The sequence below is a fragment of the Thalia democratica genome, chromosome 5 (genome assembly GCF_965202585.1).
Source record: "Thalia democratica chromosome 5, ktThaDemo2.hap1.1, whole genome shotgun sequence".
In the NCBI taxonomy this organism is placed as follows: domain Eukaryota; kingdom Metazoa; phylum Chordata; class Thaliacea; order Salpida; family Salpidae; genus Thalia; species Thalia democratica.
In genome coordinates this window covers 73,804,125-73,828,025 of record NC_139169.1, presented here as the reverse complement: position 1 = coordinate 73,828,025, position 23,901 = coordinate 73,804,125, and the positions used below count along the sequence as shown (strand labels likewise).

The 23,901-nt window shown below is 25.6% G+C and overlaps 2 protein-coding genes across 3 annotated transcripts; one reads left to right on the top strand and one right to left on the bottom strand.

The window, feature by feature from the left end:
* Window positions 1-471: 471 nt before the first annotated feature.
* LOC145836879 (beta,beta-carotene 15,15'-dioxygenase-like) lies at window positions 472-23,405 on the bottom strand. The gene is made up of 11 exons (XM_082944652.1): window positions 23,315-23,405; window positions 21,438-21,549; window positions 20,438-20,572; window positions 20,062-20,203; window positions 19,691-19,841; window positions 19,120-19,337; window positions 17,925-18,048; window positions 16,696-16,835; window positions 16,056-16,256; window positions 13,902-14,016; window positions 472-617 (listed from the first exon to the last, which is right to left on the bottom strand). Exons 1-11 carry the CDS (start codon window positions 23,403-23,405, stop codon window positions 472-474), a joined length of 1,575 nt encoding a protein of 524 aa, XP_082800778.1.
* On the top strand, window positions 3,570-13,479 carry LOC145835509 (costars family protein ABRACL-like). Of its 2 annotated transcripts, XM_082943149.1 has the most exons (3): window positions 3,594-3,654; window positions 6,753-6,755; window positions 12,935-13,479. In XM_082943149.1, the coding sequence occupies exons 1-3, from the start codon at window positions 3,594-3,596 to the stop codon at window positions 13,108-13,110; spliced, it is 240 nt and encodes a 79-aa protein (XP_082799275.1). In that variant the 3' UTR covers window positions 13,111-13,479. The 2 variants fall into 2 exon arrangements, with proteins under 2 accessions (XP_082799274.1, XP_082799275.1); XM_082943148.1 differs by lacking the exon at window positions 6,753-6,755 and having other exon boundaries at window positions 3,570-3,654.
* Window positions 23,406-23,901: the final 496 nt, after the last annotated feature.

Sequence of the window (23,901 nt, the reverse complement as noted above, 5' to 3'; positions counted from 1 at the left end):
CCTTAAACGAATAAGCTAATAAAGTAAGAGTTTTTGCAAAATAATTCAGTTGTAGCGATTATCAATGTAAAATATACTTCAAAACTTTAAAAAACTACTACAACAAAATCAAATCTGGTATATTGATAGCCTTAATATTCACTTATCAAAATACAAAAAAGCTTAGTTTATTAGGCTTTAAAACAAACCCTTGTTATAATTTAATAAGTTTAACACAGAGTACTAATTATTAAAAAACATTTTAGTTAAACAATATTATATATCAGAAGTAAAACTTTACTGTTTGGTGTTTGATTTGAGCCTTAATAAATAAAAAAAAAAAACACTGCTAAACTAAAAGAATGTAAAACACCAATTTATCTCCAAAGAACTCGCAACAAATAAAATATTTTGAAGGAAAAACGTGTGAACGATGAACACTAAACATATCAAAGCATTAAACACTTGGAATTTAAAAAGAAACTTGAAGCTTCATTCGTTGGAAATATATATTCCGTGTATGTCGGGGGGTATGTTGGCGTCGAAGTGGACTCTCGCAACTTCCGTGAAATCTTCAGCATCCAACATCAGCAGGAACGGGTTCCCGTTGGCATGGTGAACGGATGATATCAAAATACCTGTAGAGTGTGTTAGTTTTAATTGTGAAACTGAGTTTTAGTAGACTTATATAAAGAAAATAAAAGTCTATACTCAATTGTTGTGATGATTACAAATTAGAATTAGAAGTAGCCAGTGAAAAGTTAAAGAGTTCTACCGTAGAGCTTAAAAGTACAAAAATAACACAAGTTTTTCTGTAAAAGCTCAAGGAACTTTATTTCAATAAAGCGTTTAACTATAACTGAAGAACTCTAGTTGACTAGAACACTGTTATATAAAAGAATATTTTTAAACAGTGTGTTTTTATTTATTTCGTTGGACAGCACTTAAATATTATTGATATATAAAAAGTGATGATTACTAAATCTAAAAGATTGTTTTTTTGTACTAGGAGCATAAATTTCATAATAATAATCTGTGAATCTAGTGATTAAGCCTAGATTAAACGTTAATTTTGTAAAACTTAAAGGTTTTTGACTTTAAATAAAGTATTCAACTCTAACAATGTTTGATAGGAAGAAAATCATGGCTAATTTTGTAACTATAAACTATCTTTGGAAAAGTTCATTTTGAAATGTTAATTTCACAAAGTGCAAAATAGTTGTAAACTATTTTTTTATATCTGTTGTAATTTTAAAATAATACTATGTTTTGTTAAAAGTTATAAAAATACTTGTGTTTAATTCTGAATCTCTCTACATAAAAACAAAATACACATATAACACTTACTTTACTAAACTTAAAATAAAAAAAAATTTAAACAAGAAAGTTTAAAAAAGGTAAAGTTACTATGGATAGAGATTTATTCAACTAATTTTGTTATTACACCTTTATATTATCAAACTGATAAAAGAAAAATAAGTAAACTCGTTTAAAAATAGAACTAACTTCATTTTTAGTTAAAACAAAGTAAAAAATTAACTTTGGCACATAATATGTAAACACAGAAGAGCTAAAATCAACTAGTTAAAACTAGTTTACTTTTAGCAACCAAAGGGCTGTACAACAATAAAACATTATTTTAAGATAAAGATGCATCAGTTTTTTATGTTATTTTTAGATTACTGTTATTTTTCGCTATGAAGTTGTAAAGTTCAACTTTTAGACTAAGGTGTTATGCAACCATTGTCAGATTTTATTTTTATCATTTTATTAAATCAAAATTTTTGCTACTGTAAAAGAATTCTGTTATAAATCCTAGGCAAGACATTAGAAGGTATCCGTGGTGTACGAATCGATAACCGAAAAGTTTTTCGCGCATAAGGTCCTAGGACCAAAGATTTTATTTTGATTGTTTTTTTATTGTTCAATTAATTAATTACAACAGCCATTTCAATATTTTTAGTCTAAACCCCTGCAAAACCATTTAAAAGTGAAAAGTAGTACAAAATAGTTTGAGTTACGATTTTATTCAGGTATGTAGAAAAAAAATTAATAACAAAATTCTCTATTATATAGGATCTCAATGTTCTCTTAGATTTAATAATTTTTTCACTTTCATGTTGTTTAAAATAATCAAATGATACTTTTCAAAAACTCTTGGTGTATATACAGTTTTTATTTTAATATTAACTTTTGATCGATTTTTAGTTTTGCATGTAAGATAAAAGACTTAACTTTAGTATTAAAAGTTTTACAAATTAAAATTATCATTATGTAGCGCATAAGCAACTCTATTTTTTTAATTAAAAAGAAAAAGAAAAACCAAAAATGGTAGCGGTTATATGTAATATATATTGTTTATTGAATGATAAAAAAGTGCTCAAAAAGTTTTGTCTTTGATAGATAAGAGCATTTTATTTTAGACGGAAGTAAAAATAATCTGCATTGTCTTCTTTATTGTTTAATTTTTTCAAGTTTCGTAAAAGGACATAAGCTGCATTTAAAACAATAGATAAGTCTGTACGTAAGAAAAGAGAAACATTCTTTGCTTTCCATACAAACAGACAATGTTTGAAAGCACAATCATTCGGCAGTCAGGTGGTGAGTTGAGCGTAAAAATTTTAGGTTTTATTAAATTGAGTGTTTAGAAATTTTTGAAATTATTAAGGTATGCAAATATAAGCAATCAAATAGTATATTTATCTTTGTTTATGTTATAATTAATTGTCTTGATTCTGTTGTGTTGATTTTTCTTTCTATTCTTTAATTTATAAATAAAGTATAAATTAAGTTTCTATACATAACAATCTAGATAATCTTGTATACCCTCTTAACCCATGAATAAACTCCGTGTTTACAAACAAACAAACTAATAAACTGTTCTTACAATGAGTCAAAGTATTCTAAAGTAAAAAAAAATTAAATAGAATTCATAGTCGCAAGTTGAAAAAAAATTTTTAAACATCATTTTAGAAAAATGACAATTTTATATTACAAATAGCATATCTTAAAAGTTCTAACAACTTTATTTATATTAATTTTGTATCATTTTTAGATTGTTGTAACTAAATAAGAATTACTTAAACATAAAGTATGCCATTGAAAGTTACTTATTCAATAAAAATTGTTAACATGAGAAAACGAGATTTAATTTATTGTACTTGTAGTTTTTTAATAAAAAATGCTCGTTGAAAATTTCATTATCTGGATTTCAAAAATGTTCAGTAAAAAAGCACATATTTAAAATCGACATTACACCTTTATAAAAAAATCGTACTTTGTTTTGTAATACATTTAAGTTTGAATATAAGTTGAAAAAATTAACCTTTTAATTTTATACATACCTAAGAACCTAATATAAAAACTTAACCGTTTGCATATACTTTTTTTAATCTTGTTTTGTTTTTATTTAAAATAATATAAATTTTCCAGATCAATTGGTCACTGACAACTTATAAAAATACGTACTGCATTAGGTCAAACGATTTAAACACTTTACTAAATATTGCGTTTACTAAATCCCCTAATTCAAAATTATTTGCAAAGTTTCTACAATTTCCTTATAAGTATGTATAATTTTTTTCAAAAGCAGAAGTATCAACAGCAGAACAAAAATGAATGTGGATCACGAAGTAAATCTTTTGGTTGAAGAAATAAAAAGACTTGGAAGTGAAGGTTTTTTATTAAAACAAATATGTTTTATAATTTTAGATGTAAATTTTTGCAGTTACATTTTTTACTTTTAAATGCAGAATTTGAGTATATTTTAACATAGTTTGGACTAAAAAGCTTATAGTTTATGCATATAATAGTATTCGTATATACTTTTAAGTTTTACAAACTTTAATCTCCAATATTATACAAGAATATCACAGTTTAAGGGCAATAAGGGGTTCACCTTGATTTTTACAAGTTGATCTAATTTTATAGAGTTTTATCTAAGCTATCAGAAAATTTTAACCCTTGAAAAAATTCAAAGTAGTTTTCAAAATATGAGCGATAAAAGTTGGTGACCTCAATAGGTTCGTAATGGGAGGCAAAACTAAAAAGGCAAACAAAGACCATTTCACTAAAAATATATCTCCTCCTTCACTTTTTAAGCAATCTTTTTCAAATTTTCACAAAAAGTCTTTTATTCAATTTTAATAAGATTAAATGCAGCAATTTTTCAATTAAAAAAAATTAAGCTTTTATTTAAAAAAATCACCTATTTTTATTATTTTTATTACAGGGTTGCCACTTGGTCAGGAAAAGTCAGGAAATCAGGAAAAGTCAGGAAAAATTTAAAAAAATGACAAAAGTCAGGTAAGAATGGGGGGTTTTGAAAAAAAGTCAGGAAATTTTATAAAATTTAAAAAAAATTCAGATTTTGTCAGTTTAAATTTACAAAATTCCTTGTTTTTCAAAGCCTTCAAATGGTAAAAATTGATTAAAAGTCCTTTAAAGTCAGAAAAAAAGTCCAAAATTTTCCTGGAAGCTAACAAAAAAATTTAATTTTATTTCCAATGCCTTCACCTGGTATAAATTAGTAAAATATCCTTTATAAAACTGCAAAAATATTTTTTTTTAACATATTGAACAAATACCCTAGTTGAACAAGCAGATTTTGTAAGCTTTTTAGTATTGATAATCTGTAGCAAGGACACTTCCATAGTGAAACTGTGATATATACACAAAATTTGTAAAAGTTCCTTTTATGTCATTTCTTTATCTAGATACATTTATGCTAGGAAATGCTAAAAAATTGTGTCTTTTTTCAGACAAGCTGTGTTTATAAGGTGATAATACAAGTATTTTGCTGATAGAGCTGTTTATTACAAACATGAATCATACACAGATGGTTTAAGTGATGTACTGGAAGCTTGATAGAATTCAGCAAAAAACTGTTGTATTTAACCTGTATAAAAATTAGATTGAAAGCTTTATATAGTTTTAAGTGTTAGATTATGTATTTTAGAATAGGTTTGATTTAAGAGTATGATTTAGAAAAGTCAGGAAAATTTTGGTAAAAAGTCAGGAAAAGTCAGGAAATTTTTCTCAGCTTGATCAGTGGCAACCATGTTATTATCTTAAGTTTTTAGTTTCAAATATTTTTAAAATTCCAACATTTAAAGTATTTTAAACTATAAAAGAAACTTTTCCTGAACGTTTGAGGTCTCTAGCTCTAAAAATGAAGGAGAAGATGGATTTTTAGTGATTTTTTAAAATTCAAAGAAAATTGACCCCGAAAAAATTTGTAGTCCATGTGTTTGTATCAGAGACTTTTTATAAAAATTACAATATCTCAAAAGTTAAAAAAGAATAATCAGTCATAAGTAATAAGAACAATAGTCAAATAATTATATAAAACTGATCATGTGTATACTTATCTAAAAAATTTAAACATAACTCACTCACTTTCGAAAAAAGTTTATTAATTAATTTTGTTTAGCTCATCCTCAACTAATAATATTATAGTGTAATTTTAGTTATAATCATTGAATTTGAAAAGTCTAGCTAAAAATAGTTACACCATAAAGTATAAAAGTCTGTTTAGAGAAAGTTTAAAATAGAATTGAGTTGTACTAAGCTAATACTTATATGTTTAATAAATCATTACTTAAACCTTATTAATCAACTATTAAAGTATTAAACCAAATTACTTTTTACTTAATTTAGATAAAGTTTTAGTGTATTATTGTCAATTGTTAATGTTTTTAATTTTTCACTACCTTTGTCTATTTTGTCTTATTATTTAATAGTCTTTAAAAACTGATCATCTATTTTCAACTAATATTATTTATTGCTATTGACTTCCATTTAAATTTGTCTTTTTACTGAAACATAAAAAATGTTTTTATTTTTAACATTCTTAGATAACACTAGAGCAGGGTTTCCCAAAGTGGGCGATATCGCCCCCCTGGGGGCGATTTTAGTAATTTGGGGGGCGATAACTAGTAAGGGGGCGAAAAGGGGGCGATTTTAAAATTTTGGGCTGTCATGAGATTTTTACTTTTTTTCTTGCTATTTTACTAATTTTAGCTTGCTCTAAATTGTATGACCCTGAGGTAAAACTTAAACAAAAATGTTTATTTTATTAATGTAAAAAGTAGAAAAAAATCAAATGTTTATGACTCCTACTTTCAAGTAAATACTATATTTTCATTCATATATTTCCTTGTTTAACAATTACATATATCATAGATGATTGAAATCCCTCTAACTATTTTATAACCTGAGATATATGTTATTTGGGATCATAAATGGTTTGTAAAAATCTATGTTATCTTTTATTAACTATCACCTCATGATATTTCCAGTTGTTTTTTGAAAAGTCACCATGTTAGACTAAGAAATAAAACTATACAGGGTTGCCAGTTTACCTAGAAGCCTTGAAAAACCTGGAACTTGACAAGTTCGGCAAAAAAAAAAAACTGGAAAAAATCTGGAATTTTTAACGATTTTAACAAATTAAGTAGTAAATTTAGATCTGACACAAAAAAGCTATCACATAGATAAAAATATGGATCCCTTCGAGGCAGATACTTTTGAAATAAACGACATACAGGAAACCTTCTCAGACTTACAAACTGACCTTAAACTTAAAGTAAATTCTTCCAAACAACGATATGAAAGCTTTTGAACTCAACAAAAACTAAGGCAAAAGTATCCAGTCATTTAAAAGGAATTTAGATTGTTGTTTATAGCTTTTCCTTCTAGCTATGTTGTTGAGAAAGCTTTCAGTTCAGTTATCAACGTCTTGAGCAAAAGATCTAATCTAGATATTTATAAAGGAGGTGACTTAAGGCTCTATTTTACTGATTAAGAATCAGATTAGAAAAACTTGCAAGCAGTCATGAACCTCATCCTTCACATTATATTAGACTTCAGTAGCAAACATTATTTTATGAAAGTTTTTTAATTTGATTTGATATTTTGAAAACTTCTTATTTAACCTGGTTTGTATTGTATTTAAGTAATTTTTTTATAATAACAACTTTATTAAGCTATTTATTCTACAACAGGTTTGCATAATGCCTAATAAATATTAATTACGGTGGACTTCCTCTTGAGTTCGCACTTTTTACCCAAATAAAAAGAGCAAATTTATATTTTCTTGTATATAACTAAAGTAAAGTCTATTACTAACCAAATATTAACAAAACAAAATATAAATAGTATTTGTTAGCTTATATACATCTGTTTTATTTTAATGAAAGTTTGTTTTATGTTTTAGTGGATTTCATGTTTATTCATAACATTATTGCATATAACATATTGAAATTTGTCATTTTGTAAAAAAAAATATTGTAATAATTCTTTTAGTTTGCACTTTTTAGTTTTTTTCAAAGTGCGAACTTAAGCGGAAGTCTACTATGTTTATTAAATGGTTTATGTTTTAAAGTTGTTAACAGTTTTATTTTGACCTGTTTAATTTTGAAGTTTATATTCGTCGTTTTACATTACATTCTAAAAGTTTTTATAGCATAGTGATAAAATTAAAATATTTGTTTGAAAGACCTTTATTTGACAGGTTTTTGTTATTACTTGTTTAATCTGTATATAACTTATATAACTATATACCTATTATCTGATTGTAAAATTTTGATAAGTATTAAAGTTTTAAATTCTAATATGAATTTTTTGGTTTTAAAAGAGTATAAATTTGAGGTTTCTATTTTAAATGACTTCTACTCTTTCATTTAAAAGTTTCTTAAACTCAATTTTATTTTCTAACTTGATTTATTATTGTTAAAAAATTATTATCATATAAGGAGTTTTAGACTATTAATAAAACTGTTTTTAGTTTTTTCTTAATTCAATAATATTAGCAATTAGAATATACTTAGTTTATTTTAATACTTCAACACTAGCTTTTAGTTTTTCACTATTTTCCTCTGTTAATTTATTATGGGCTAATAGCTAGAAAAAAAAAATTAAACAGAATTAAATAAGCCATCAAAAAGACTGCTACAGTTACAAAACAAAATTTTATCCTAGTTAAAAGTTTTTTTATTTGATTACTTTCTGTTCACAGAATTAAGTGTAAAACATTGGATTTTTTTTTGAATTTAAATAAAGAAAAAAAATTGTTAGAATTAAGGTTTAGTTCCTTAAATATTATTCTAAGTCAAGTACTATTTCATGGTATTCTACTACGAAGCAAATAGTTTAAAAAGTTTAGAATTAAATTTTAAATTTTACAACTAACTTGCTTACAATATATCTTAGTATTGAAATTAATAAATTTACTGCATTAACTGAGGCTGTTGATGAAACCACTTTTCATGTGAGAAAATCAACCAGTCGGTCAAACTTCCTCAAACTAGATCAGAAATTAATTTTTATTTTTTATTTTATTATGTGTATAATTAACTGTTCATTTTTTAGTTTTTTTAATCTCTGGTATAGTTATTTTAGAAAATGCCTATTTATAGAATAATTTAAGTATTTTGTGCGGCTTAAATAAGTTACTTAGTATTAACTTCTAAATTTCCGAAACTTGTTATATGAGATATTATTATAATTTCAGGTTTCAGTTAAGATTTCAGATAGGTAACGTAAGGCTCAGATCCAGTCGCAGATCCAGTCGAATTTCGACCCGCTAAGTAAATTGAAAACTACTTGTGCATAATAAATAAAATTTAGTTTTTTGATACTTAATATTTTGAAATACGCTTTCATTTCGTTTTCAGTTCACAATAATATTTCCTAGATCACAATAATAGTACATGAGTTTATTACAATTTTGCTAGAGTTTTTTAATTTTCTTAGTTGTTATTTTTTTAAAATCATGCAGTCCGCAATTACATTTTTTTAACGAGTTGAAACTAGAAAAGATTTTTTAGTAAATATGAATAGCAGACTACAAAAACTGTCCACCACTGACCTAAAAGTTTCATTAGTTTCAAAACAGTTCATATATAAACAGGATTGATTACAGATAACACAAGGCTTTTTAATAATTAAGTATTTTAAAACACTTTACTGGGCTTCTAAGAAAATAACTGTAAATTATTTTCTCAAGCCCTGTAAACTACTTTGAACACAAAAGTGCGTGCATAAGAAGTACCAGACTAAATTACATTTCGAACACAACTTTTTTAGCTCAAAAGTTTGTACTCAAAAGAAAAACTACTTTGTGAAATCAGGGGGGGGGGGCGATTTTTTTTCAAATTACTGAAAAGGGGGCGATTTAGTAAATGAGTTTGGGAAACCCTGCACTAGAGCTAAAGTTTCAAATATTATAAAAAAAACCAGTCATATGTTGACTATTAAGGGTTCAAGGTATTTTTTTAATAAAGTTAGATCATATGTATAAACTATAAGTGACTTTTTATACAATATGAAAACTACATAACATTTTAGACCAGATACTGGTATATAGTCAGTTTTATAGAAAATTTCCAATACAAAGTATTTACCTTTATTCCTTTGTAGTAAAATTTCTTCTAAATCAAAAAAATATTTTACATTTACTTTTTTAATATTTTTTTAATTAATAAAAAATTTAGATTATATAATTTAGAAAAACAAATGTTTTGTCAAAATGTAAATTTTTTTTGTTGAGTTATAAAATTTACTACAGATAAATGTTCTAATTATTAGTTATTAACCAACTGTAAAAATTTGAAGAAAAGTAGTTGAAAGTTAGGGAAAAAGATAACTTTTTTTGAAATTTTTTATGATACTTCTATACGGAACCTCTACTGAACTCACTAATTTTAATCTCTTATATCTCGAAAGGTACTTTAAGTTTTATAAGTTGGTAACACATGTTTGATACCTAAGATAAAACTCTTGAAAACAATATCAATGATTTAAAAACTTGAAAACAAGAAAACCTTTATAGCTTTACCAATAAAAATATTTAAGCTTTGAAAATACTCTCTAACGTTGTTTGTTTTAAATCCTTATAGCATTCATTAGTTTTGTAATCATTTAAAGCTTTAGTGGTTTAACTTGAGAACATAATTTTCCTAGTTTTTATCAAGACAGTTTGGAATAACTTAGTCATTTAAACCCTAATAAAATAAAGTTAAAAACTAAACCAAAATAGTATTTAAAAAACTTAAATTCTGAAATTTTATACTTAACTATATAACTAAATAGATTTTAAATTATATAATACTTTAAAATATTACCTCTTTTAGTTTTTAAATTATATAATAGTTTAAATTATTTCCTCTTAGTTTAAAATTGTTCACTTAAAAATGACAACATAATGTTAAAAAACAAATGTACTAAAAAATTTCTATGTGCATTTTAAAAAAACTTCAATTTACAACCACAAATTTTACAAAAAACTGAATTGTACTAGTTTTAGCCAATAAATCTAAACAGTTTTTTGAGCTTACATGACAATTCATGTACTTATTTAAATTTAAAGCACATTTTTTCTAAAAAAGATTTTGTACTTTGAGAAATAAGAAATACGCATTTAAGTCTAACAATAAGATTATGATGATAAAATAATACTGAAAAAACTATTACAAAATAATAAAATTTGTATTAACTAAACTGTCTATATTTTATTTTGTATCAATTTTTTTACGCCAAATCTCAATAAAAGTATTAGTCAAAATTAAATTTTTTTTTACTACCAGGTTTACGACCTTGTCAAAAACAAAAAATATGACTTTGTCAAATATAATAAAGTAGTAAACTATAAATAAAAAGTATTATTAGCTTGAAGGGTTGTAATTTTTTGCTATCGAAACCTGGTAGTAAATAAAATGTTTAATTTGCAATAATATTATTACTTGAATAAGCTTATCACGTTTCAGTAAGTTCAGCAATATTCCTTTTTTAAGACAAATAGCTATATAAGCCATATCTCAAAAAACACTTTAACTTTGAAAAAATAAAGTTATCATGTAATACTAAATTTCTAGATTCCAAAATTAAAATTAAAAAACATTAAAAAATGTTTGTTAAAACAGATATTTCTCAAAAGCTGAAAATGTTAGTACTTTAATAGGTCATGCACCCATTTTTGTTTGTTTTATTCTATAAAAAAATTAAAGCTCAGTATTTCTTGAAGTAAGTTAAAATGCACAAAGTAATTTAAAGATAGTACTTTTTGTTAACTTTGTTTCCCTCTTCAACGGAAAACTCTTGAAAAAATTTTGTTATCAAAAAAAAAAAAAAATGGGAAACAACTTGATAAAATCAAATACATAAAAAAAGTTTAAGAGAAAGTAAAAACTTCTTGTTTTTAATTTTTAAGACGATCTTTCTAGTGGTATATACCAGTGGTTATCAAAGTGTGCACACTAATTTGCATAAAAATTATTTTACTGTGCATAAAAATTTTTTTAACGTAAAGTGACAGTAATATTTTTTCTATTGAAATATGCTATATATAACACAAATTTAATAGCTCTTAAACCGCCATTTATGTATTAAGACACTCAAACATAAAAAATTGTTTTTCAATTGGAAATTATATAGTATCATAGTCATAATATTACATATATATTTTTATAGTATATAAATTTAATGCACATAATTTATTTTCTAGTAATTAAACGCGCACAGCTTTTATAAAAGTTGAAGACCATAGGCACATGCAATTGCTTGAAATATAAGTTTTTATTGAGTAAGTTTTTATTGTGTGGGGAAGTATGTTTGCAAAATTTAAAAGTGATCTGGCTGAAATTTTTTGAGAAGTATTTCGATATTTGAGTTTTTTAAATGAGGTCTAGTTTTAGTATTGTATATACTCTTGTAGTTTATATAAACAAAAAGTACACTTATCAATTTATTAAGTGTTGACAAAATTTACTTATGTTAATTTTTTTTATTTTTAGTTTAGGGTTGGGCAAACATAAATCTCCTGCCTGGTAAATATTTGTAACTTTGAAATAATTTGTGCAACACTATTACATACTTTTTAAATAAAAACTTTTTTAATAAATAATTAAAATTTTGTTATAAACATATTTTCAATAAACAGCAATTCTTGTTTCACTACAATTTTTATTAACTTTTATTTCAAAAGTATGTTTCCAATAATGTTTTTTGTCAGTTTTACCAATATTATTATCAGACACAATTTTTTTCGTCGTAAATCTGGTCCTCTGAATACAAAAATTGTTCACTCATATGGTAGCTAGTACTGCTTAACTTATAGTTTTTGATTTATTTTAAGGGTCAAATATAAATTGTATGATAAACGAAAATTATTAAAAATTTATGGCCACAGTAGTCTTAATAATTTAACCATTACTTTATTTTACTCATTAGTGTTGTTGTAAATATTTTCTTCGTATACTAGTATAGGTACAGTATAGTAGTTAAAAAAGTACCTTTTGTTTTTAATGTGATAAAAAATGATGCCTAAAACTTTAAAGGTATGTTGTTATATTGAGATCATTTAAGCCAATTTTCTTTTAGCTATTTTTTTTCTAAAATAAAAAACAAAACTTTTATAACTACCTATAAATATTGATATGTGTTTTAATAAACCTTTGTCAGTTTTCTTATTAAATTCCATTGATAAACTTTATAAATATCAATATGTGCTTCAAATACCCCTTTTTAGTACCCCATTTTTTGCTTTTAATGTGATAAACAGAGAAGCATAAATTAAAAGTTTTGTTGAAATGTAAAAAAATTTTTTAAACCTAACTTGGATACTTTAATAATATTTTTATAACTGTCTTTAAAAATTGATATGTGTTTTAGTAAATTTTATCAATTTTTTTATTGTCATATTATTACAGTCGACGGAAAACACACATTGAAGTTTATTAAAAAAATAAAAATAATTTGTGCTTCAAATACCCCTTTTACCAATTTAATAAATTTTATCAATTTTCTTATTCTTATATTATTACAGTTGACGGAAAACACACAGTGAAGTTTATAAAAATACAATGTAAATGCTAACTTTTTATAAAGATTAAAATGTCCTTTAAATACTCCTTGAACCAAATTAATGAAATTTATTTAATTTTTATCCTAAATACAGTCGACGGAAAACACACGGTGAAGTTCGGAGTCCTGTTCAGCGACGACAAGTGCGCCAACTTGTTCGAAGCATTGGTGGGAACACTGAGGGCGGCAAAGAGAAAGAAAATTATTAAATTCGACGGCGAAATGCTGTTCCAGGGCGTCCATGACAACGTGGACATCGTCCTTTTGTAAATTTTATTGCCTTATATGGTTATAACCCTCATATTTTAGTTTTTTAATGACATATTATGATTATGATCCATGTTTTGTAAAAGAATTAATATTTTTCAAAAACACCCTATGTGCTTTATTATTATTTACTAATATTTTAGTCATTTTTTGTAATTTTTTGAGATTAATCCAACTAGCAATTGTTATTCCACATAGAAAACTTACAAGCTTTTATTCCTGAACTGATTGTTTCATTGCTCTAAACATTTCATGTTTTTGATCGTTGTTATGTGTTTTTTATTTCTATTTGAAAACAATTTTTTTAACGATGATAAATATTTAAAAATATAAGTTGCTTTGATGAAGTCATTTTTATAAATTATCTATTTTTCTCAAGTGTATCCATACTATGTATTTAAAATAACAATCTGGCAGGCTATTAATGAAAGTTTCAAACTATTTTGCAAATAGTTATTTTATTAAGTTTTCTGAAATTATATTAAAGACTGTATGATGTATAATCGTCATTATACTAAATTTTATACTTTGTTACCTAATAGTAGTAAATGACCTCGCTTTGAAATTAATTTCTAAGTCTAACTAAGTTTAAGTTTAATATTTGGTTTTGTTCAATACAGTAAAATATTGGTTACCTTTACAAGTACATCCTTCAAACTAAGTTGCACTTATTTCAGTTTTGTAATGATTCTTACAGTCCAATTATATTTTTTAAAGCTACTTAAATATTTGTTTTTGAGATTCACTACTTCGTATAAAAATTTAACAATATTTTTTTTAATAATCCTGCTTACCTTGGTCCTCAGCAGATTTTTCCGGGTTCGGTATGAAACAGGGTTGGGAAAACCAGCAATCCTTTTCTTTAAACTCGTGCGTTTTTCGCTTCGTTTTCGTTGAAACTTTGCACAACTGTGGTTTATTATATAAAATAATTCTTAAAAAAGAAATTTATGCATAAAGAGAAAAAAATAAATATTATATTTATGGCAATGAGCATATACGTTAAATTATTGTTGCAAGCTGTAGTTAAATTGTATATTTATTTATGTTAAAATTTAATCTAATAGCAAAAAAATATAAAATGTTAGTTTTTTGAAAATTTGTAGCTGAAAAATTTATATTTCAAAACAGTAGACTATTAAATTTTTAATCTTTAAGCACTTCCTCAAATGATGAAAATTAATACAAAAAATTAATTCTTTACTAATCTGCTTTATTTCAGGAAGTATTAAAATTATCTTAAGTTTGATAATTTTTGTTTTTATTGTTATACGAAATTAAAAAAAATATTTCATTACTAACCTACAAGTTTTGAGAAAATATTAAATTACCTTTTAGTCAAGTTAATTAACTAAAGTTTTTAGATTAGGTGAAAGATCTAAATTTAAAAAACTCTTTTGCATAAAGTTATTCAACACTTCTGTAAAATAATATTAGTATTATAGTTACGGTTTAGATGATGATCAAATTTATAAAAAGTTCTTTGTAATATTGTACATTCAGTTGATTATAAAGCATGTAGCCATATATTTTTAACTTGGTTAACATTATCAAACTAAAATGGAATAAATTAAATATTTAGAAAAAATTCGCAATTTTATTTGTGTACATGTTGCGACAACTGGGTTTTTAATCTTGCATTATTTTAAATGTTGTCCTTAGGACTTCTAAGACATCAAGTCAAATAATTTTTGGAAATTTTCTTTCATAAACTAGCATTTGAAAGTAAGTTATAGTTCTTTCAAAAGTTGTTGTAAAGTCTGTAAAAACTTTTATGATTTAATTAAGAGCTTTTAGTTAGACCATGAAATTAGTGTGTGGGATGTTTAATATAAACATAAATTTATTTTCATTTAATAATTTAAAACTTTTATTAAGAAAAAAGTGAACTAATATTTTTATTAGGTTTTTGAAAAAATGAACAAAACTTTTTTACGATTACTAAATATGTAACAAAACTATTAATAAGGAAAAATAAAGGTAATTTTAAAAGTATAGTTTATATTATTTAGTACTTCTATTAAAATAGGCTAGTTACAGTATTTAAACTTCTTTAATTGATTATTTAGTTTTAATAATATATTAGATTAAAAGTAACATTTGTATAGAGAGCTATTGTTTGTTATCAACAAAGCATATCACCCAAAAAAGTTTAGATCGCTTAAAGGTTTAACCTAGTAGTTTGTAGTTTCCTACATAACAAAATTGTTCACTAAAAGTCTCAGTTATAAAAACTACTAGTTTCTTTTTATTAAAAATTAGTCTTACGTAGTTTAAAGACGTGTTGAGTCGATTTTAAGTTTAACTTGACACGATGTCAGTTATATTTTGAAAAACTTAAAAAAATTTTTTGATAACTAAGTTTTAAAGTGTCGTTAAGCTTTTTTAAACTTATAAACTTTATTTATTTGTAGAGTAAGAACTTTTTAAATTAAAAAGGTAAAGACAATAAGTCTGATTTTGTGTGATGTTTGTCATAAAAGTATTCATTTTTAAAGTACTTAAACAGTATTAATTACAAAGACACTTGAAGCTCTAAAAATAAACATTTGTAAAATAATATACTCTTAATAACCTAGTATACATAGGATGTTAAAGTAGTAAAAGTTTTGCGCACATCATATTCAAAAAGTTTGTGAACTACTGGTAGATACAACGTTTGCGAATTTAATTGCATATAAAATGTTGTGATGTTTTACATACAGTGGAATTATTTTGATAATAAGCTTATTTATGCCCTACATAGATTTAAAATGTTTTTCTACAATATTTCATAAAAAGTGATTATGTGTTATGTTGTTAAAATACGACTAAAGTCACAATAGAAGAACATTGTTCAGTAAAAAGAACTTTAACATTATAATCTAAGGTACACAAGGTTTTAAAAAGTAACAGAACATCTGTAAAAGTTCTTGTTGATTTAATTAAAAGTTCATTGAAAAAGATACCATGTCTCCGGGAGGTAGGTACTCGCCACCAGGGGAGTAAAAGTACTCGTAATCGAGTCCCCGGTAGTTTTCGTTGATGACAGGAAAGTCAACGCCCTCGTATATGGTTTCGCTGGTCAGATTGACCATGTTGTTTTTCATCAGCGTTGCTGTGCAAGAAGTCCATGACAGCTGCACCAAGTTGTCACCGACTTCTGCAGTCTGTGTTTAAAAAACAGTAAATTTAAAAAAATCTTATGTTTAGTTTAAAGAAAATAAAAACATTTGTTAGTAAAAACCATTGGTTTTTAAAAACTGGTTTAAACTTTCTAGTTTAGAAATTAAAACTTTTCTTAGAATAATTTGTAGAGATACTTTTCAAAGTGTTACATGGTAAGAATGAACTGTTTACAACGTTTTCGTTATTAGTATGTAAAAGTTTTGCACAACTTAACTCATAATGTTGTATTTAACTAATTTAGAAATTATTTAGATTAAATTATTAGTTGTTCGAAAAGCAATACTTTAAGTTAAAATTAATACCATATTCTCAAAAGATTGAAGGAGATACCAGTACTAAAAGTTATGGCAACTGATGTTTAAAAATATCAAAGAAATTTTATAAGTTTTATGTTTAACAAAAAACGAGAATTAAACTTACTGGTTTTTTAGACAGTGGTAACACCATCCTGATAATTTTGTGAGACCTTTCACGAAATTTTTCTGCGTATTCGCTAGGTGGGAGCAACAAGTCCTCTATGTAAAACTTTTTATGAAAATCTGCTCCTTTGTAAGCACACACTGAAATAAAGGAAACGTTTAATTTCAAATTTATTTAAATCTCTAAACAGAAAAAGAATTTAGAACTGACAAAAAGCTTCAAATAAGTTTATAAAGATTAAAACAATAAAAATATTAAAAACTTTTATAAGAAAACTTTAAAATAATTCCAAAAATTTTACTAAGTGTCAAGTTTTAGAGAAAAGTAGGTTCATTGTTTATGAATTTTTAGAAAAATCTAATTAAGAGTACTATTAACAAAAATTTATTAACTTATAAGGTTTTTACTTAAAATAAAAATGGGTATTTAGAAAGTTATGAATAAAAAACTTTTGAAGAAAATAAAGACTAGTTAAAAATGCAATGTTAAAAGCAGACAAAACGTTTAAAGACACAAAAATTAAAATCAATCGAGTTATTTTTGAATGTCTTAGTGATAACTTTTTAAGCTAGATAAATTGTAGCAATGCTTAAATTTTAAGTACAAAGCCGCATACTTACAAGTACCACACGCAATATATATATATATATATATATATATATATATATACACATAGAATTAAGTTATTAAACTTGATAAATTAAATCTTTCACACTGAGCCCACCTTAAGGGCTTTATTAATAAAAGGGTATATTTAAAGATGTAAAACTCAAAGGACCCGAGTTTTACATCTTTAAATAAACCTTTATATATATATATATATATATATTGTTTATTAAACGATAAAAAAAGCGCTCAAAAAGTTTTATCCAGGTTTAATGTACAAAGGAACCTTTTAGTTATCGAGTCGTAAGTAAAAGTTTTTTACTAAACTTGAAACACCAAAAACAACTAAAATTCATTTGAAGTAAGACTAGAAAACTTTTAAACTGTTTAAAAAGTGATATTATTTTAACTTTAAAAATTTATTTAGGTACACAAGGAATATAACTTTTTAAAGTAAATGTTTTTTTGATAAAATAAAAAAAAGGCATGTATTTTTTAAGTTCAAACTATTTAATTAAAGCTCAGAAACTAATTTATTGTTTTGTACTTCTCTTTTTAATAAATCTGTTATACATTTTTATGAATGAACAGTTATTGAAAAATAATACCATAAATTAACATACATTCTAAAACTAAGTGGCCATCGTCTTCATAAGTATTTACGTAATGCCATATGTACATTGGTTCGCATTGGTAAGTAAGTTCTTGCTTTTTGTTCTTTTGCTTTGGCACAACATGAATGGTAGTCTGTTTTTAAGTTGTTTTTTATACTTGATATGTTGATATAGTTTGAAATAGTTTATTGAATTCAATAGTTTAAAACATAAACAAAATTATAGTAAGTGCAGTGATGAAAAAAGTTTAGATAACAATTATAAAGAGAAAAATATATACTACGAAATATATAAAGAAAATTAAAGCATTTCAATATACATATTACATAATAGTAGACTATAAATTAGCATCAATTAACTATTGCTGATAAAACTTTATAGTTAGTTAACATGTAAAAATTATCTAATATATGTAAGAAATGAAGAAATAATAAGTAAATGAAAGATTAATTTTAGCAGTACCTTCATATACGTAACACCGGCATTAAGAAGTAGTTAATTTATAGAAATTATCGATTTTAAATTATATTTTGTGATAAAAATAATTATCTCGCTACTTCTTAAAGGCTTTGAGTAGACTTATCAATTGAGTTTTGTGCTTTCTAATTTTGTTGAACATTCGTATTGTCCTTAACTCAAAAACTATAAATAGTGCATAATTAAAAAAGTAAGATTAAACAGGAATTAATGACAATGTTTTTTAAATAAAATTTTGAAGTATTAAATATTCTCATAGAACTGAAATTGTTTTTAAGGATTAAAAACAATATCGTTGTTTAAAAACATCTTTAAAACTACAATTTCAAAAAAGTAACACTTTTGTATAGGGTGCAGTTCAAACAGCTAGATTTAGATTTTAGGTAAGTTATATAAAAAAGCTATTTTCATTGACTAAAATTAAGAATAGTTCAAACAAAAAAACTTTGAACTTTTTTATTTCGGTGGTTTGAAAAGCTTTTAAATTACTAGTTGTGCACTTTAAAATAGTGTTCTGTTCTTCTAACAAAAACAAACACAAAAAACATTTTAGTCTCAAAAAATCTACCATACAAACTATTGTTAAAAACATTTACTCAATAAAAGGATAGATTGATACGATTTTAAGTAGAAATGTACATACAAATTTTCTGGTAAAAGCTTTAAAACTGTTTTATTTTTTATCAAAAGTCGTTTGAGCTTAAAACCGTACAAATCATTAAAAAACCTGCAGGTTTTCCTGTATCTGCATGCAGTCTATGCAAGTTTTGCCCACCAGGTGCGCTGTTGCCAGGGAGCTGATGTCAAGCCTCAACGGCATTTCGACGAATATGGCGTTTTCCTGCGTCATGCTGAAGCTGTGGTGGTAGGAGGGACTGAATCGGGACGCGGCGTTGATCGAGTTGACCACCTTGCATTTTTCCAGCACCTGCTTGCACGTCAGGTCTGCAATTGAGTTTTGACTTGATTCAAAAAGTTTCGTGACAGTATCAAGAAATAGTTTTTTTTCAATTTATGAGTTTTAAAAAGTGTATATTATAACCACTCCAAAAGCATTGTAGTCGAAACCAGGGTTTCTTTAAGTGGGCGATATCGCCCCTGTATGGGTAATTTTAGTGGGAAATAATCGTTGAGGCGGCAAATGCAGACGGTAATCAACTAGTGTTAAGGAGTAATTATTTATTAAACCTTTTTCAAGTGGGCGACCATCAAAATGAGTTTGGAAGCACTTGTCTCAACAGCCTTGTTTAAAAACGTGAGCATTAAAAGTTATAAATCAAACAAACCGGTAGAAAGACCGGCTTTCGCCCCGGGTATCGACACCAGGTGGTACTTGGTGTGGCCGTGGTCCAGTATGGAGCTGGTGAAGGTCCACATGAGCTTCTGGTCCACGTCGTGGATCGGGTGCGACCCCATGACGTGCACCGGAAAGTACTTTGACAGGTCCAGCTGTGACGGAATTTTTTTTTAGTCGTTATAATGTGTGGAAAAGTGTGGAATTCAATTTGAAAAGTTAAACTGTTGTCCGGATTTGGTCAAAAATTCTTGTAAGCTGTCATAGAATATAGTCGACGCTTTTCTTAAGTTATAACAGAAATGTATCATTTTTCAATATATATTTTAAAAACGTGTTAAAAAACATGAAAAATATGTTTTAGTATGTACTAACAATTTTCATGGTATCCAATGTACTCGGGTCGAGTTGTATGGCAGTGTTGCTTTCAGTTATGGCCATTAGGTGTCTCCCTGCGCACATAAAATTTATCAGGCAATTGTCCGTCAAATCAGGACCAGTGACCATTTTGATAACTCTAAAATTAAAACAATATTATTGAAATCTAAAGTCAAGTATAAAGTAGTAGAAACTAAGTATATATTAGAAAAGTGAGAAATTATTTTTTTAGTTTTAAACAAATTTTTAGTTTTATAGCAACTTTTAAAGGTCCTAACTTTTTATGCTAACATTTTCTATTCAAACATTTTTCTATATTTCTATAAATATTTCTATATTTTGTTAGTTTATCAATAACTAATCATCTGCAAACTTTTCAAGACCCTGATGAGTCGCTGATGTTCCGAATTCGGAAACGACAATTTTTCCCGCCTTGACGTTCTTACACTTGCTCTGACCTTCTATTAGCCGGCTCACATAGGAAACTTTGCCGTTTTGTATCAGAAATCTGAAAAAAAAAGAATCTTAAAGTATAAAGTACTTATCTTTATTTGAATTTTTTTTTAACATAACGATAAACACATTTTTTCTATAACGCCTAAACTTTTTGCTTTTCAAAAATAAAATTTAAAATAATAAAATTATCGATAATTTTTACACATAAAATTAAACATATAACGTAAAGATTAACTTGATTTAACGGTGAGAGCGCTCAAAAAGATAAGCTAACCAATACACGCTTTTATCAGTAAAAAAATTTAAATTTTGATGCAAAACACAAACAAATTTAAAGAGTTTTAATAATTGAAGTAGATTTCGATTTTAGGTAGAATGTAAATTATAACTTTCGTTTAAATATATCTTAAAGTTGTTCTACTAATAAAGAACTCTGTTTTTTAACTAAATTTTTAAACCGTTTAATTTGGAATAAAACATTCAAGAGATGAAATTTTTAAAGTTATTACAAAATATTCAAGTAAAAACTATTTAAAACATTAAGAAAACATTTATACATAAGCATACACATAGTTACTTTTATCCACTGGAGTTAATGAGTCTTGGTTTTTATGGTAAAATTTAACAAGCAACTGTTTTTAACATCTTTTAATTAGATTAAAACTGTTAATCATAGTTTTATGTCAATTTTAGATAGATAATTTATAGTTTTGTAAACACTGAAAACTTTAAATGTCTTGATTAGCATAAATTATAAAACAAATAAGTTTGAAATTAAAACATTGACTACATAAGTGCTTGCTAAGTTAAAAACAGTTTGTACTACGAAATTAGACGTGACAAAATTACAAAATCACTCAAGCGTAAAAAAGCCGAATGTTTTTCGCTACGTCATGACATTCTATACGTCATAATACCTCCTAGCCAGTGCCATGCCGTCGAACCAGTGGTTGACAGTCTGCTTCTCGAAGTGAATGATCCCGGGTCCATTCCGGTACCAGCTGCCGTTTATCCATTCTGGTACATTTCCTAAAAAAAAAAGACCATTACAATTGTATAGGTTGCGAAAAATTTTTTTTGTTTTTAGCGTAACGAGCGTAAAAACGTTAATAACCTGTAAATGACGGAATGAAATGTGTTTTAATACACGAAGTGTGTTTGAACTGTTTGTTGTTCTAAAATTTCAAGTTATCTTTAAGTTTTTCTCAATGTAGTTATTGACAGCCTTTTTTTAAGTAGAATACTTTAACTTCAAAACATTTATTGGAGAATATAGGTTATTAGTTTTATAGTCAATGTAGTTATTATTCATAACCCTGATTAAACTGGTTTTCAGAACTTTTAATAGTAAAATTTTTTTATTCTAATATAGTTTTTGTTGTATAAGTTAATTAAATAATAACTTTTTAGGGAATTATTTATATTTAAACTCACCGTTTTTCAATAAACTATATTATAAAACTAGCAAAACTAAATAAACTTACTTCAAGGTTAAATTGTGTTAAGCCAAGTTCTTAAACAAAGCCAATTAGTAAAAAACAAATTGCATACAAACAATTTTTTAAATGGAAAAACAGATAATTTAATGATGGCTTGTAGACAAGTTTTGCAATCCGGTTTTGAAAATCGATAAACTTACGCCGAACATTAAGCAGAAACATTAAGCCGAACATTTATCAAACAATACCTTTTAGTGATCAAATTAAGCGAAATTATCTCTTTGTTTTTTAACTAATTTTTGTTGTTTAATTTTTAGTTTTGTTTGTTTAAACATTTTTATGACTTTCAGCGCTTTTGCAGAGGTATTTCATAGATCATATGACAAATAATATTTTGATGTTAAATGTCAAGTGTGAAGTATGAATAATAAATAATTTTTCAATGATTGATTTATTTACTAATAAAAGTAACCTATGCCAGTTAAATTAATAAACTTTTTCTATAAAAAAGTATTTTTGTTGAGCTACGTTTAATTACAAATCAATATTTTTAAATATTTTTAAGTTTCGAATTTTAAGATTAAAAAGTACACATTTTCAAACAAAGCAATATGTAAACATAGGTTATTTTTCCTCAGAATACAATTTTTTACTTATTTTTAACCATCAGTAATGTTTATAAAAGCAATAAAACTTTTTTTTACACTTAAACAACAAAATCCATTTGTTGTTTGAGCTATTTTTTTTTTGATCACTATATAAATGTCTTTTTTTTGTTAAAGCAGTAAACGCTTTTATTTAAAAAACCTTGCAATCGTAGAACTTTTTAAGATTTATAAATATCCCTTTTATACTGTAATAATCAAAACAATACAAAGAATGACTATAAAATTTTTTAAAAATTTTAACTTTAACCAACAAAGTCACTGTTGCAACGAAATTAAATGGCAATTTTGTTTTTTAAAGTTCAAATTTTCAAACTTCAATTTACTTTTACGTAAGCGTGGAATTTTTTATATAACACTTTTTTGTTTGTGCGCGAAACGATGGTTCGGCTGTGAACTCGGGAAAAATAATTCACGTTTGAAAACAACAAACAAATACGTTGTCGTCAACTTTGAGTGTTCAAAAACAAATTTTTAAACAGTTGTAATTGACACCACATAAAATTCGTAACAAACTGGTTTTTGAAAGAATATTTTTTGAGTTTAGCAGAAAAAAACATTGATATGTTTTCTTATGAGTCGTCAAAATTAATATAAAGACATAATCTAAGATAAACAAAATTAATTTATGCGTTACATTTCTATTAGAAATTAGCTTTCTTGTTGCTAAACTTGTAATCTAATAACAACCTGTAACTTGTCCGACGACAGCTTCCTTGTATTCGACTTGAAGGTCCTTGTGCAGCGAGGTCACGTGGGGTAGGTTTTTCAAATCTTCCATCATCAGCACTTATCAGAGTGATATTTGCAGCAGTCTTTCGTGAGATATTTTTAAAACTTAAAATTTCGTTGTGCGAGAGAAAGAGAAAAAAAAACTGTTGAAATATGAGAGAATGATTCTTACTTTAGAGTTTCAAAACTGTTGAGTTACTTTGTATATGTAAAAATTGTATAATAAAGTTATTTAGTAAAAAAAGGTTATAATTCACAGTTTTGTTTTATTGTAAAGCACTCTGCATAATACTATTTCTGCTGTTATATAAACCGTTTTTTAAAAATAGCTTTGATACTTTAAGCATGTATCAAATTCCAAAAGAAATTAAAACACGAACATGAAAGAAAAAACATGTTTACGTCTTTATGATATAGTATACTTAATTACAAAAAAACTGCGAGAAAATATTTATCTGATTTCTAGTCATAAAGTAACCACAAGAAAACCTAAACATTATTAATTACATGCTAGTACACCGCAATTGGAAAATTTGTGTAAAACT